The sequence below is a fragment of the Trachinotus anak genome, unplaced genomic scaffold (assembly GCF_046630095.1).
Source record: "Trachinotus anak isolate AG129_WGS33_773 ecotype Australia unplaced genomic scaffold, CSIRO_AGI_Tana_v1 ptg000016l, whole genome shotgun sequence".
NCBI lineage: Eukaryota > Metazoa > Chordata > Actinopteri > Carangiformes > Carangidae > Trachinotus > Trachinotus anak.
In genome coordinates, this window is record NW_027273867.1 from 123,215 (window position 1) to 138,518 (window position 15,304).

General features: G+C 42.4%; 1 protein-coding gene across 1 annotated transcript; it reads left to right on the forward strand.

The window, feature by feature from the left end:
* Positions 1–7,826: 7,826 nt before the first annotated feature.
* Positions 7,827–10,308, forward strand: LOC139634213 (uncharacterized). The gene is made up of 8 exons (XM_071500527.1): positions 7,827–8,190; positions 8,280–8,454; positions 8,570–8,674; positions 8,782–8,927; positions 9,079–9,168; positions 9,264–9,451; positions 9,582–9,809; positions 9,911–10,308. The coding sequence occupies exons 1-8, from the start codon at positions 7,832–7,834 to the stop codon at positions 10,306–10,308; spliced, it is 1,689 nt and encodes a 562-aa protein (XP_071356628.1). The 5' UTR covers positions 7,827–7,831.
* Positions 10,309–15,304: the final 4,996 nt, after the last annotated feature.

Below are 15,304 nucleotides of genomic sequence, written 5' to 3' on the forward strand. Positions count from 1 at the left end.
TTCAGATTTCATGTATTAGAAAATATATCAGGGCTTTACATACATTTCATTAGGGAGGATTTCACAACAGAAGTGACATATAAAGCAGTTGCCAGTGCCGATACATCAAAAATATATTGGCCTTATTTTTCTTCTAGCACACAGGTTTCAATAAATCATTTTGTTCATTGCTGTGGACACACGATAGCTGCACAACCTCCAAATTGATTTGAGATCGTGAAAATCACAATAAATGAGAATTAAACATTTAATTGGCACATAAAGAGTTTTAAAAAAAAGGCATGGAATACATTTTATAATCCAATAAAAAACAGCAACATGCAATACATACAATATACAACATACAACATTAAAACCTCAAAACCATTGACCTCAAGCAAATACTTGCTTTCAGGGAACCTTGCCTTCAGCTAACATTAGAGCTGGGCTTAAATTGACTGTATTTCAATTTCATGGGCTGTTTTGAGGCTAAAATGAGTGCTTTTTACTGATCTGTAACTGCAGGTTGAATGATTGCTGTTTTTTCCCAAGGTGGATGCAATGATTTGTTTTGTCCAACACATGGAGACACGGGGCCACTAATCACAAGAGTTACCATCTCTTCAACTCTGTACAGTAACCATGTCAACACATCAGCCCCACTGAACACATTGCCTTTTCATACAAGCCTACACAACACGTGAGTGGCACAGTTACTTGCTGTGTGTTTTGCATGCATTTCTTGCACTTGATGCATGTATATTGTGTTTTTCTATCCATCTTGGGCCAACACGCTTAGCAGCGCTTCTTTTTGTTGCTGCTGGCCACAACCTAGAATAATGAAAAGATGAAAAGATGAGGAATTTTACCAACATATCTCTCTCTCTCTCTCTCTCACAGACAAACACACACACACAAACACTCACTCACTCTCTGTCTCTTTCTCTCTCACACACACAAAGACACACACACACAAAACAATTAAAAACACATTTAAAAAACAATGAATCATATCATTTTTCTTTTGATAAAAAACGAAAACGGGTCCCTCACACCGCTGAGCCAGGACTCCTTTCAACAGCTGTGGGAGAGTGTATTAGACAGGCTCAAATAAACCTGGAGTTGACCTTTGACCTCTCCAATTGTATGGGGTATTTTATTATTTCTATTTTTATTTCTTTTGACCATCACATGGCGTCTTTCCTAAACATAACCTGAGAGGAGAGAGTGCCTAATGCCAACCAATTGTGTTATTCATATTTTTATTCCTTTTAAACCTCACTCTTTCCTCATCTCAAGCAGAAATGGCCTACTCTTAACCTCATTTGATTTGTTTTTTTATGAAATCATGAACATTTCTAGCTCTTGTAAACAAACTAAACGTGCCGTGGCTCGTCTTGACCACTCACCTGTTAGGACAGAACGGTGGAGCTGGGCAAACCATCGTCGAGCTTTGCGTCGTTTTATTTTGAAGGAACACTTCCTGTGGCAGAGGAAGTCCGAACGACGCCGCCATATCTAAAGTCACTTGACCGCGCCTGTCAGATCCTGCTACAATCTGCAGACTATAGCGATTTCTGACAAGAGGACACATGACAAAGCACCGCCGCCAAACGCCACACTACCAACTCATCCCAGTCCACTCAAAGTGGCCTGAAATGTGCTCCCAAAGCCATTCTGCTGACACTTTTTTTTTTCTCTGACTTCTTTCATTGAGCATGAAATCCCCCTAAACGATCAACATTTGCATCAGGTGTCGGCAGCAGTCCGCTGGAGGTGCGCCGACCTCCCCAGAAACCAAGTTTCACACCTCCGCCCTGCTCCACATAAGCTACAGCTGTTCTGACCAATCACAGGCCTAGTATGCTAATGAGAGTCAAACTGCTGAGAGTCCTTTGCCATATTCACCCATATACCTACCTCTGTCTGACCCCAGCCCTAGCCCTAGAGAGCAACGCCCCCCTGTGGCCGTCCCCAGGCGCTGATCTTAACCCTAGCCACTCATATTAGGTCATATTTGTTGTAATTTATTTCTACATTTTTCCCTTGTCCTTCTCTATCTTGAAGAGGTTTTTTTTTCTTTCCATAACAAAAGAAACTCATTGGATGATGTTTTTTCTTCAGATTTCATGTATTAGAAAATATATCAGGGCTTTACATACATTTCATTAGGGAGGATTTCACAACAGAAGTGACATATAAAGCAGTTGCCAGTGCCGATACATCAAAAATATATTGGCCTTATTTTTCTTCTAGCACACAGGTTTCAATAAATCATTTTGTTCATTGCTGTGGACACACGATAGCTGCACAACCTCCAAATTGATTTGGGATCATGAAAATCACAATAAATGAGAATTAAACATTTAATTGGCACATAAAGAGTTTTAAAAAAAAGGCATGGAATACATTTTATAATCCAATAAAAAACAGCAACATGCAATACATACAATATACAACATACAACATTAAAACCTCAAAACCATTGACCTCAAGCAAATACTTGCCTTCAGCTAACATTAGAGCTGGGCTTAAATTGACTGTATTTCAATTTCATGGGCTGTTTTGAGGCTAAAATGAGTGCTTTTTACTGATCTGTAACTGCAGGTTGAATGATTGCTGTTTTTTCCCAAGGTGGATGCAATGATTTGTTTTGTCCAACAGATGGAGACACGGGGCCACTAATCACAAGAGTTACCATCTCTTCAACTCTGTACAGTAACCATGTCAGTCTAGACAACACATCAGCCCCACTGAACACATTGCCTTTTCATACAAGCCTACACAACACATGAGTGGCACAGTTACTTGCTGTGTGTTTTGCATGCATTTCTTGCACTTGATGCATGTATATTGTGTTTTTCTATCCATCTTGGGCCAACACGCTCAGCAGCGCTTCTTTTTGTTGCTGCTGGCCACAACCTAGAATAATGAAAAGATGAAAAGATGAGGAATTTTACCAACATATCTCTCTCTCTCTCTCTCTCACAGACAAACACACACACACACACACAAACACTCACTCACTCTCTGTCTCTTTCTCTCTCACACACACACAGACACACACACACACACACACACAAAACAATTAAAAACAAATTTAAAAAACAATGAATCATATCATTTTTCTTTTGATAAAAAACGAAAACGGGTCCCTCACACCGCTGAGCCAGGACTCCTTTCAACAGCTGTGGGAGAGTGTATTAGACAGGCTCAAATAAACCTGGAGTTGACCTTTGACCTCTCCAATTGTATGGGGTATTTTATTATTTCTATTTTTATTTCTTTTGACCTCCCCAGAAACCAAGTTTCACACCTCCGCCCTGCTCCACATAAGCTACAGCTGTTCTGACCAATCACAGGCCTAGTATGCTAATGAGAGTCAAACTGCTGAGAGTCCTTTGCCATATTCACCCATATACCTACCTCTGTCTGACCCCAGCCCTAGCCCTGGAGAGCAACGCCCCCCTGTGGCCGTCCCCAGGCGCTGATCTTAACCCTAGCCACTCATATTAGGTCATATTTGTTGTAATTTATGTCTACATTTTTCCCTTGTCCTTCTCTATCTTGAAGAGGTTTTTTTTTCTTTCCATAACAAAAAAAACTCATTGGATGATGTTTTTTCTTCAGATTTCATGTATTAGAAAATATATCAGGGCTTTACATACATTTCATTAGGGAGGATTTCACAACAGAAGTGACATATAAAGCAGTTGCCAGTGCCGATACATCAAAAATATATTGGCCTTATTTTTCTTCTAGCACACAGGTTTCAATAAATCATTTTGTTCATTGCTGTGGACACACGATAGCTGCACAACCTCCAAATTGATTTGGGATCATGAAAATCACAATAAATGAGAATTAAACATTTAATTGGCACATAAAGAGTTTTAAAAAAAAGGCATGGAATACATTTTATAATCCAATAAAAAACAGCAACATGCAATACATACAATATACAACATACAACATTAAAACCTCAAAACCATTGACCTCAAGCAAATACTTGCCTTTAGCTAACATTAGAGCTGGGCTTAAATTGACTGTATTTCAATTTCATGGGCTGTTTTGAGGCTAAAATGAGTGCTTTTTACTGATCTGTAACTGCAGGTTGAATGATTGCTGTTTTTTCCCAAGGTGGATGCAATGATTTGTTTTGTCCAACAGATGGAGACACGGGGCCACGAATCACAAGAGTTACCATCTCTTCAACTCTGTACAGTAACCCTGTCAGTCTAGACAACACATCAGCCCCACTGAACACATTGCCTTTTCATACAAGCCTACACAACACATGAGTGGCACAGTTACTTGCTGTGTGTTTTGCATGCATTTCTTGCACTTGATGCATGTATATTGTGTTTTTCTATCCATCTTGGGCCAACACGCTCAGCAGCGCTTCTTTTTGTTGCTGCTGGCCACAACCTAGAATAATGAAAAGATGAAAAGATGAGGAATTTTACCAACATATCTCTCTCTCTCTCTCTCTCACAGACACACACTCACTCACTCTCTGTCTCTTTCTCTCTCACACACACACAGACACACACACACACACAAAACAATTAAAAACACATTTAAAAAACAATGAATCATATCATTTTTCTTTTGATAAAAAACAAAAACGGGTCCCTCACACCGCTGAGCCAGGACTCCTTTCAACAGCTGTGGGAGAGTGTATTAGACAGGCACTTATGTGTTTATTTCTTTTCATTTTAGATATTATTCATTTTCATTGATATTATTCACCCATTCATTGGCCTCGACTGGGTGTGCCATACTTCAACAAAATAGTCAACGGCATTTGAAAAGATCTACCGTAATAACAATGTTTGTGATACTACTACTGACTTTAAAAGGGACAGGTTTAAAGAGTCCAAGTGCAGGTTTAGCAGGGCGGTGAGAGAAGCTAAACGACTGTACTCTGAGAAACTTCAGCTCCAGTTCTCAGCCAACGACTCTGCTTCCGTCTGGAAAGGGCTCAGACAGATCACTAACTACAAACCCAAACCCCCCCACTCCATTAACGACTTCCGCCTGGCCAACGATCTGAATGAGTTCTACTGCCGCTTTGAAAGACAATGGGACAGGCCTGACACCAACCCCTGCGTGTCAGTTCGTGTTCGCACCTGTTATTATTATATTATTCACCCATTCATGGGCCTCGACTGGGTGTGCCATACTTCAACAAAATAGTCAACGGCATATGAAAAGATCTACCCTAATAACAATGTTTGCAATACTGCTACTGACTTTAAATAGGCTTCCATGTGGCGCCTCTACTCCTAACACCCCTTGCTCTTGTAAGTGATGTGTGTGCATCTCCTTCCACTAAGGACTGAATTCACAGACAGATGTGGTACTTTACAATTATTTATTTAACTCGGCACACACCAAACCACACAGAAAAAATACAAAACAGAATAAATAGTCAATCTGTACAAAGGGTCAAAGTCAAATGTGAAAAACAAAAACAACAAACAAAAGGTCTGCAAATCCTTGCTTTAAAAAAAAAACAAACCCAAAACATATCAACCAATAAAAACATTTTGCTTATGTACATTTAAAGTGTCAGTGCCACCAGTGCAACATCCTGACCACCGTGAATCCCCATCAACAGTGTCCCTCTGTGCTTTTTCGAGCCTTTTTGGCTGACATCCTCAGCTCCTCCATCACCTGCGAAGCCCTTCTCTTCTTTTTTAAAGTGGTTTTGATCTTCTCCGCCAGAAAGTCCTGGAGAGATGTTGTTCCCCGGGGTTTCCAACCAGGAGGCCAGATGTCGTCTTTCGCGCCATCCCTCTGGATCCGGAGAGCCTTTAAATGCAGGTCCTTTGCATCTGAAAATGAATATTTGGATTGAGAATTACACACGGCATGTCACCTCATTTCACTCATTCACTGGACACAAGCAACCCACGTCCATTTGTCTCTGTGATTTACCTTGGATGGCGAGTTGTTCAAACTTGTAGCTGAAGAAGGCACACTGGAGAGCAGACAGCTTCTCTTGAAGGGAATGGCGCGTGGGCATGTGTGGCTCCAGAGCCGTCGCCATGGCGGGCTCCAGGTCATCCAGGCTGGTGGCGACCTTTGCCGGGGTGGTGCACGGTGGAGGTGTAGCGTCTGGGCTGGTCGGCGGCACCGTTCCGGCCTTCTGCTCAGGAGCATCTGCCGTGGCCTCGGGCATGGAAACCTCGCTCTCCGCCCTCACCAGTTCTAAGAAGCTTTCAAGCGATTCAGCACTATAGCGATTTCTGACAAGAGGACACATGACAAAGCACCGCCGCCAAACGCCACACTACCAACTCATCCCAGTCGACTCAAAGTGGCCTGAAATGTGCTCCCAAAGCCATTCTGCTGATTTTTTTCTCTTTTTTTTAACCTTTAAGTCTTGACCATGAAATCCCCCTAAGGTCGGAATTCTCCGAGCTGTGGACGCTCCGGGGACGGGGGATGCAGGGCTGTTTACCACATCTAAGATTTTTTTTTTTTCTCCCCGTCCCCAGGTGACTTATCCTGATTGGTTAAGACCGCAACGCCATCAGCCAATCATGGGCATAGGGGCTGGGTTGAGGGGCAGGGGATGGAAGATTACTGATTATATGGGGCAGCAATGTCATAAATAAGAAAGAAAGAGAAAACACAGGAATGACCTTCACTCAAGTCGCCTGCGACCAATGATACTGGTAGGTAGATTTGTTTTCTATGTTTATTTTACGTTGCAACTGCAAAAAACAAAAAAGAAAGAAAGAAAGGAAGAAAGAAATCATGAACATTTCTAGCTCTTGTAAACAAACTAAACGTGTCGTGGCTCGTCTTGACCACTCACCTGTTAGGACAGAACGACAAACCATCGTCGAGCTTTGCGTCGTTTTATTTTGAAGGAACACTTCCTGTGGCAGAGGAAGTCCCAACGACGCCGCCATATCTAAAGTCACTTGACCGCGCCTGTCAGATCCTGCTACAATCTGCAGACTATAGCGATTTCTGACAAGAGGACACATGACAAAGCACCGCCGCCAAACGCCACACTACCAACTCATCCCAGTCCACTCAAAGTGGCCTGAAATGTGCTCCCAAAGCCATTCTGTTGATTTTTTTTTTTTTTACCTCTTAGTCTTGACCATGAAATCTCCCTAACCCCAACCCTGACACTTGTCATGGGGTTACACAGAGCAAGCCACCGGCGACTGGTAAAATCAGCAGGAGATCCTGCTGTGGACACATCAAACAAGAGAATTCTGAAACACGCAAGTGCCATTTTCTTTACAGTAGATTTGCATTTATTGCTGCATAAATACCAGTGTTTCCCACAGACCAGGTAGCAATATGTGGCGCTCCACTGACACACGGCATATGCGCGCTTGTCTGTGTCTGTGTGTGTCCGCGTGTGTCCGAGAATGACAGAGAAAGAGCGCTATGCGGAGATGAATGAACGGAACGATATTACGTTGAGAGCACAGACGAGGGAAAACAACAACAACGAAAAAAAAAACCAAAACAGAATCATTCTGTGGCGGTTGGTCTCCATTCTGTGGCGGTGCGCACACAGAATGGTCTATGTATGGGAAACACTGAATACGTTAATTTATGTGATGAGAGTTTGTTATTCCACTGATGACCTGACTTTGCAACACGCAAATTAGTATTTGGAAACAACACATGCCAACCCACAAGTTAGAGAATAAATGTTTTTATATGTATTCACTGTACACCATGTTCATTGTTTTAGTGGAAGAAAAAAAACACACTCACTCACGCACACACACACACACACACACACACACACACACACACACACACATAAATAAATAAGATAAATGAAAAATAAAAATGTTATTCTCCTAATGATATGATGCTTCTCCCCATATTGATAGATTTGTCATTGTTAACCAAAGCAGTGATGAGCCATATGGAGAGAAACAGCGTCTACTGCCTGCTTTGCAACAAGCCCCAACAATCCATTGCAACTCATCTGAAGAGGGTGTGTATGAAAAACAACACCCCAGAGGAAAGGGAGCAAGAAGCATCCAGAGCAATTACCTCCCAGAAAATCTTTGCCAGAGAGGGCAGAGTGTGGGACTTTTCGGAGCTTGAAGAGTATTGCAAAGATGCAGCATCTTGTGTCAACCTATGCCATCGCCTTCAGAGTCGAGGATTTATAGTGACTAACACTCCTCAAATCTGCCTGACAATTCAGCCAACACAGAGGTATGATTATCTTATTACCACTGCACTATCAGTTGCACTGATGTAGTAATGCATAGACCCCTTCTACACTGTGTTATCTTTTGCAATAGGTCTCAAAAGAAGGACGTCCTTGCCGTTGCAAAGAAGGAAATTGATTACATCCAGCAAAGGATAGTCAGCGGAGATTACATTCCTAACACTGCAGCTACAACCTTCAGACATTACTGTGAGGCCATCCTGCTGTTAGAGCATCGGCTGACAGGAAATGCAGTGATGGAACTCTGTGTAAGCACCTCCACAATAATAATAATCATAATAATCATAATAATACAAATGTTAGTAAATCTATATTACTTTAAGTTGGAAGAGTTTCATCATGATCCCACATGCATATACGCAGGTACAAGACTGGATTGACCGAAAGCCAGTTGCAGACGGTGTTTGCATTCAGTTGAGTTCCACAGCACAATGTAAGAGCTTCACGCTAACCAAAGAAGAGGAAGGAGTAAGTCATTCATTCTCAACATGCATTTCCTTTATGGAGATGGTTTTATATGTATGTGTTGAATGGATTTATACTATAATAATTATTTTTTCTTTGTTTCTCTGGAGTTGTTTGAATGCTACTTCAACAATATCAGGCCAGTTTCCTTAGAACAACAAAGTGTAAACAAAGATGACAAGAGCAAGTTCTTCCTTGGAGAGGGTGGGGTCCCACTGTCCAACCCAGCATCAGATTTACAACGTCTGAAGGCCAAGTGAGTGCTTGGCATTACTACATCAAAAGTGTGCTCTAAAAAGCTTGCAAGACTTTGATTTGACAATGTACTCATAACAATCAAACAAACTAGGACATGTAGCAATTTTTTTTTCTGCTTTCTAATTGGCCTACACACATGTAAACCACAGGTACTTGCCACTTGAATCTGAGGATGCCGTGGCTGCATCAGCATCACAATCAGAGGCGCTGAAAGGACAACCAACCCCGGGACAGGCCAGGTATGCATTCTAAAATGCCACCTATTGTTGGAAGTAATCCCCCATTTCAGGTTTCAACAGGAAAGTGTGATAGATTCTTTTTTTCTTTTGTGCAGTGCATCATTGCCAACTGCGCCCGCATCCATGCAAGACTGGGATGCTTTCTGCAAGACCTTCCCTGTTACACTAAATGGTGACCCGCCTTCAAAAAAGCAGTCCATACAGGCTGGTTTTCCACACTACCGACCCTACTACCACAAGTGGAGGGATCTTCAGCTTGGGCAGCGAACTCAATACATTCTGAGTAAGCACTGTGCATGTCTTGTAAATGGAGGCAGTTGTGTTGCATTGAAGTTTTTTGTTTTTTTTCCCCATGCACTCATCACTGGCATTATTTATATTATATTACTTACCTTTTGCACTCCATCGTACAGGTCATTCTGTTGGCAGGAAATTCAACCCCCCTCAAGCAGCCAGAGTACAGATGATATTAGATAAGGAGGCAACGTGGACCACCAACAAACCCACCGTTGATGACGTTTTGAAGGCCTGGGTTCCTCACCAACAAAAAATTGAGGACAAAGATTCCCTCATCTGCTCAATAACTGAGCAGAAATGGAAGGGCCTGGCCTTGAAAGATTTTGGAGAGGAAAAGGGCAAAGGTAAATGCACTCAGAATTTGGATTCCAATAATCTTTTAAAAGGGAGTGAATATTTCTGTGTGCATATAATGACTGATGCTTTTCTATTCATTGTTTCACAGGTGTTATCGCACTTATGCCCTTCAGTAAAGGAGATGTCATCTGCGATTATCACGGGACAACCATTTCAGAAGCTGAAGGGAAACAGAGGCCACAATCAGGGTATCTGTTCTTCTTTAAGGGAGAGAGCGCCCGGGGTATGTGCATTGACGCTACTGCATTCCCCTGTGTATGTCATCCAGACAGGGACACTTATGGCAGAAGGATGAACCATTCAAGGAAAAATCCTAACGTCAAACCCAAGAAGTACACCATTAACTTTCCTGAAGGCCCACAAGAAACAATACTCTTTATCGCCCAAAGAGACATCAGGGTTGGTGAGGAACTGTTGTGGGACTATGGAGTCACAAGGAAAGCCTTCGGAGGGGAAGGACAAGATTTGGAGTGGCTCGACAGTTGAGGTTGTCCTGTCAGCAGGCCTGTTGCTGTCAGCAGCCCAGGATCCTTATGTGAAGCATTGTCCTCAAATAGAATATATTTTCACCTAATATTGTATTTATTGTTTATTCTTGTATTTTAGCATTTATGTCATTTAATTGTCTGTTGGAGTGGTTGTACTGTTGTATTTTTTGCATTCTAGCACACAAGTTTCAATAAATCTTTTTGTTCATTGTTTTTGGACACATGATAACTGCAGAACCTCCAAATTGCTAATAGTGTGCAAAAAAAAAAACAAAACTTGATTATAGTGTAATGTCATATGTTTTAAAAGTGATATTCCTATATACTTGTGGATGCTTAATGCGAGCCATGAAGATACATTACCTTGCACATGCAGCGGTGAAGATTAGAATTTGACGCTGATCATGCACACAGTCCAGGGATAACAGAAATGAGGCAAGGACAATATCAATTCATAGTACATCACTTTATTTGAAAACAATGCGTGAGCTATTCAAAACTATATTTGTCTGTCTCCTCATCCTCGTTACCTGCAAAACACTGGAGAGGAAATGAAATAGCAAAACAGCTACTTATGAGCTTCTGAATTGCATCACATTATAGGGGATCCACTACTTCTCGCCATTCAATGGCAGTTAAACCTAGCATAGCCTACAATGATTGATCTCAAAACACATGCAGTGCATAGAAGTTAGACAACTTACAATGTGACTCAAGAATAATGTGGAGGCACGGACAAAGTCATGGATTATTAACTTACAACCAAGTCAGGTCAGGTCAGGGCTATGGACACTCGACTCAATTATCAATTTAAGACCAATAAATCACAAATCACTTTCTAAACCTTGTGTTTAAACTCTTAAACAGTGACTTCAAAAAAAGATAAATGAAGAAATAATACCAAAATTGTTCCGTTGGTCCTATAGTTCCATTATTGCATACTTCAACAAAATAATACATGGCATCTTAAAAGATCTATAATAACAACAATAATGATAATAATAACGAAGGGGTATTGCATCTAGGTTTTAGCAGTTTAAAAGCACCGTACATTTCAGGTCTTTTTTACATAAAACATTGTGACTTTAGAGAAATATATTTCATTCAGTTACTACTGACGTTATTACTCAATCACATCCACACACTCACACTCACACACTCACACACATGCGGGTGCTGGCATGCAGCTGCAGCTGCTGTACTTGTAGGAAGACAGAAACAGATATACGTCCCAGGCAATGCTGCTGGCAACAAATGAAATCCTCATTCCTTTGGCATATTCTGCTTTTGTGACTGAGGCAGCATTTGGACTTTTGACCAGTAGATGGAGATATATGATAAGGTTTGGCAGCTGGGGGACACTGACAGACACACAGCAAAGTTCTCATGCTGGCCCTGCTCATCCTTCATTTGGAACGATAGAAATCAGGTAAAATACCAACCCGATTAGCCACCTGCACATGCTGTCACAGAAGAAGAGAGCCACCGGTACCAGCTGCAGTATTATTGCCTCCCTGATTGTAACCCAGCACATTATTGTGGAGGGTGCCGTGCTGCATTTTTGTGCTCCTGTTGCTTGTGTGTTGTATTTTTTGGATGGAGGCCTTTTGCATCTAAGCAAGGTTTTGACTACAGTGCTCTTTCTTGGAACAGAGCATCGTTTACTCTGAGGCTTTGCTACTCTTACACTTGAAGGGAAATGCCACTGCCAACTGGAAGATTAAAGGTGAACACAATATTGCATCCGTCAGTGTGGCTGCTTTATAATGTTCTTCTTACTTTATTTATCCACTTATGTGTTTATTTCTTTTCATTTTGGATATTATTCATTTTCATTGATATTATTCACCCATTCATGGGCCTCGACTGGGTGTGCCATACTTCAACAAAATAGTCAACGGCATATGAAAAGATCTACCCTAATAACAATGTTTGCAATACTGCTACTGACTTTAAATAGGCTTCCATGTGGCGCCTCTACTCCTAACACCCCTTGCTCTTGTAAGTGATGTGTGTGCATCTCCTTCCACTAAGGACTGAATTCACAGACAGATGTGGTACTTTACAATTATTTATTTAACTCGGCACACACCAAACCACACAGAAAAAATACAAAACAGAATAAATAGTCAATCTGTACAAAGGGTCAAAGTCAAATGTGAAAAACAAAAACAACAAACAAAAGGTCTGCAAATCCTTGCTTTAAAAAAAAAACAAACCCAAAACATATCAACCAATAAAAACATTTTGCTTATGTACATTTAAAGTGTCAGTGCCACCAGTGCAACATCCTGACCACCGTGAATCCCCATCAACAGTGTCCCTCTGTGCTTTTTCGAGCCTTTTTGGCTGACATCCTCAGCTCCTCCATCACCTGCGAAGCCCTTCTCTTCTTTTTTAAAGTGGTTTTGATCTTCTCCGCCAGAAAGTCCTGGAGAGATGTTGTTCCCCGGGGTTTCCAACCAGGAGGCCAGATGTCGTCTTTCGCGCCATCCCTCTGGATCCGGAGAGCCTTTAAATGCAGGTCCTTTGCATCTGAAAATGAATATTTGGATTGAGAATTACACACGGCATGTCACCTCATTTCACTCATTCACTGGACACAAGTAACCCACGTCCATTTGTCTCTGTGATTTACCTTGGATGGCGAGTTGTTCAAACTTGTAGCTGAAGAAGGCACACTGGAGAGCAGACAGCTTCTCTTGAAGGGAATGGCGCGTGGGCATGTGTGGCTCCAGAGCCGTCGCCATGGCGGGCTCCAGGTCATCCAGGCTGGTGGCGACCTTTGCCGGGGTGGTGCACGGTGGAGGTGTAGCGTCTGGAGCATCTGCCGTGGCCTCGGGCATGGAAACCTCGCTCTCCGCCCTCACCAGTTCTAAGAAGCTTTCAAGCGATTCAGCACTGGGGCTGGTCTGCAGCGGCGCTGCTCCCGCTGCGGGCTGGGGCTGTTGTGAGGCCGGCGAGGGAGGGGAGGAAGGGAAAGCACCGGGATCCACGGGTGACGCAGGCGTGCCTGCGGGCCGCAGGTCGGTCGCTGGCCCAGCCCCAGCTAACTGTCCACCCTTTTGTTCAAGGGCCTGCAGCCTGGTTGAGAGGCATCCCCCCATGTCCGTCATCCTCTCCTCCATCACCATCATCCCGCTGCTGTGGGCTTCATACAGGCTGCGCAGGTCTGCCGCAAACTTCCTCTCCAGCTCCTCCCTCGTGGCTTGCAACCTCTGGCCAACGTCTGCCATGAGCTCGGCCCTCAGTCCATCCAGGTGGTGTCGGAGGTCCTGCTTGAAAGCACCAAGCACAGATTTGAAGCTGGCAAGCTCTTGTGTGAGGTAGTCGGTCAGCACCTGCTGCCACACCTCCACCTCCTCCGCCGCGTCCAAAGCGGAGCTCACAGAGATGTCCTCCCCAGGGGTACTACCGCCGCTGTGCATGTTTCCTGTGAAAAATATAGAGAAGTTAAAAGTGAGCTTGTTGTTGTGCAGTGGGTGCTGGCTGTAAACGTTTTGGCTCTGACAGGAGGCAGCACAGGTGGGCTTCATAAACCAGAGTGAGGGACTCCTCTGACTCTAGGAGGAGGGGGACCCCTCTTGTATCAATAACGAAGAGTGTGCATTGTTGACAATTTGAAGAGCATAAAGCATTACTGCATTGCCACTGCCGTTAATACACTCAATTCTATTTCTTCAATTGCTGTAGCGCTTTGATAACAGTTGTATTACACTCATTTGTTGCAAAATGTAAATACCAATGCCATCAGATTTTAGATTTAGACCCAATTGAAGACAGTGTCTTGAGTGAGAACAAATTTGACAAAAAACTAACCTGGCTGGACACGACAGAATTCTCCGAGCTGTGGACGCTCCGGGGACGGGGGATGCAGTGTTGTTTAACACATCTCAGACTTTTATTTTCTCCCCGTCCCCAGGTGCCTTATCCTGATTGGTTAAGACCGCAACGCCATCAGCCAATCATGGGCCTAACCCTAACCCTAGGGGCTGGGTTGAGGGGCAGGGGATGGAAGATTACTGACTGTATGGGGCCGCAATGTCATCTCATTAATAAGAAAGAATGAGAAAACACAGGAATGACCTTCACTCAAAAAGCCTGTGACCAATGATGTTTATTTTAAGTTTCAAATGTAAAAAAGAATTAATGAATGAAAGAAAGAATGAAATAAAGAAATAAAGAATGAATGAAAGAAAGATAGAAAGAAAGAAAGAAAAAATGAAAGAAAGAAAGAGATCATGAATATTTCTAGCTCTTGTAAACAAACTAAACGTGCCGTGGCTTGTCTTGACCACTCACATTTTAAACGAACACTCTCTCTGACCCGAGCCCTAGAGAGCATCGCCCCCCTGTGGCCGTCCCCAGGCGCTGATCTTAACCCTAGCACCTCATATTAGGTCATATTTGTTGTAATTTATTTCCACATTTTTCCCTTGTCCTTCTCTATCTTGAAGAGGTTTTTTTTTCTTTCCATAACAAAAACAAAAAACAAAAAAAACTCATTGGATGATGTTTTTTTTTTCAAATTTCATGTATTAGAAAATATATCAGGGCTTTACATACATTTCATTAGGGAGGATTACACAACAGAAGTGACATATAAAGCAGTTGCCAGTGCCGATACATCAAAAATATATTGGCCTTATTTTTCTTCTAGCACACAGGTTTCAATAAATCATTTTGTTCATTGCTGTGGACACACGATAGCTGCACAACCTCCAAATTGATTTGGGATCGTGAAAATCACAATAAATGAGAATTAAACATTTAATTGGCACATAAAGAGTTTACAAAAAAGGCATGGAATACATTTTATAATCCAATAAAAAACAGCAACATGCAATACATACAATATACAACATACAACATTAAAACCTCAAAACCCAGTATACTTACCATTGACTTCAAGCAAATACTTGCCGTCAGGGAACCTTGCCTTCAGCTAACATTAGAGCTGGGCTTAAATTGACTGTATTTCAATTTCATGGGCT

What these genes read in the sequence shown, in the direction of transcription:
- LOC139634213 (XM_071500527.1), top strand. Translation starts at nt 7,832, where the DNA reads ATGATGCTTCTCCCCATATTGATAGATTTGTCATTGTTAACCAAAGCA. An exon ending in TAACCAAAGAAGAGGAAGGA is followed by an intron (nt 8,675 to 8,781) that starts GTAAGTCATTCA and finishes GTTTCTCTGGAG; the next exon opens with TTGTTTGAATGCTACTTCAA. An exon ending in TTACAACGTCTGAAGGCCAA is followed by an intron (nt 8,928 to 9,078) that starts GTGAGTGCTTGG and finishes TGTAAACCACAG; the next exon opens with GTACTTGCCACTTGAATCTG.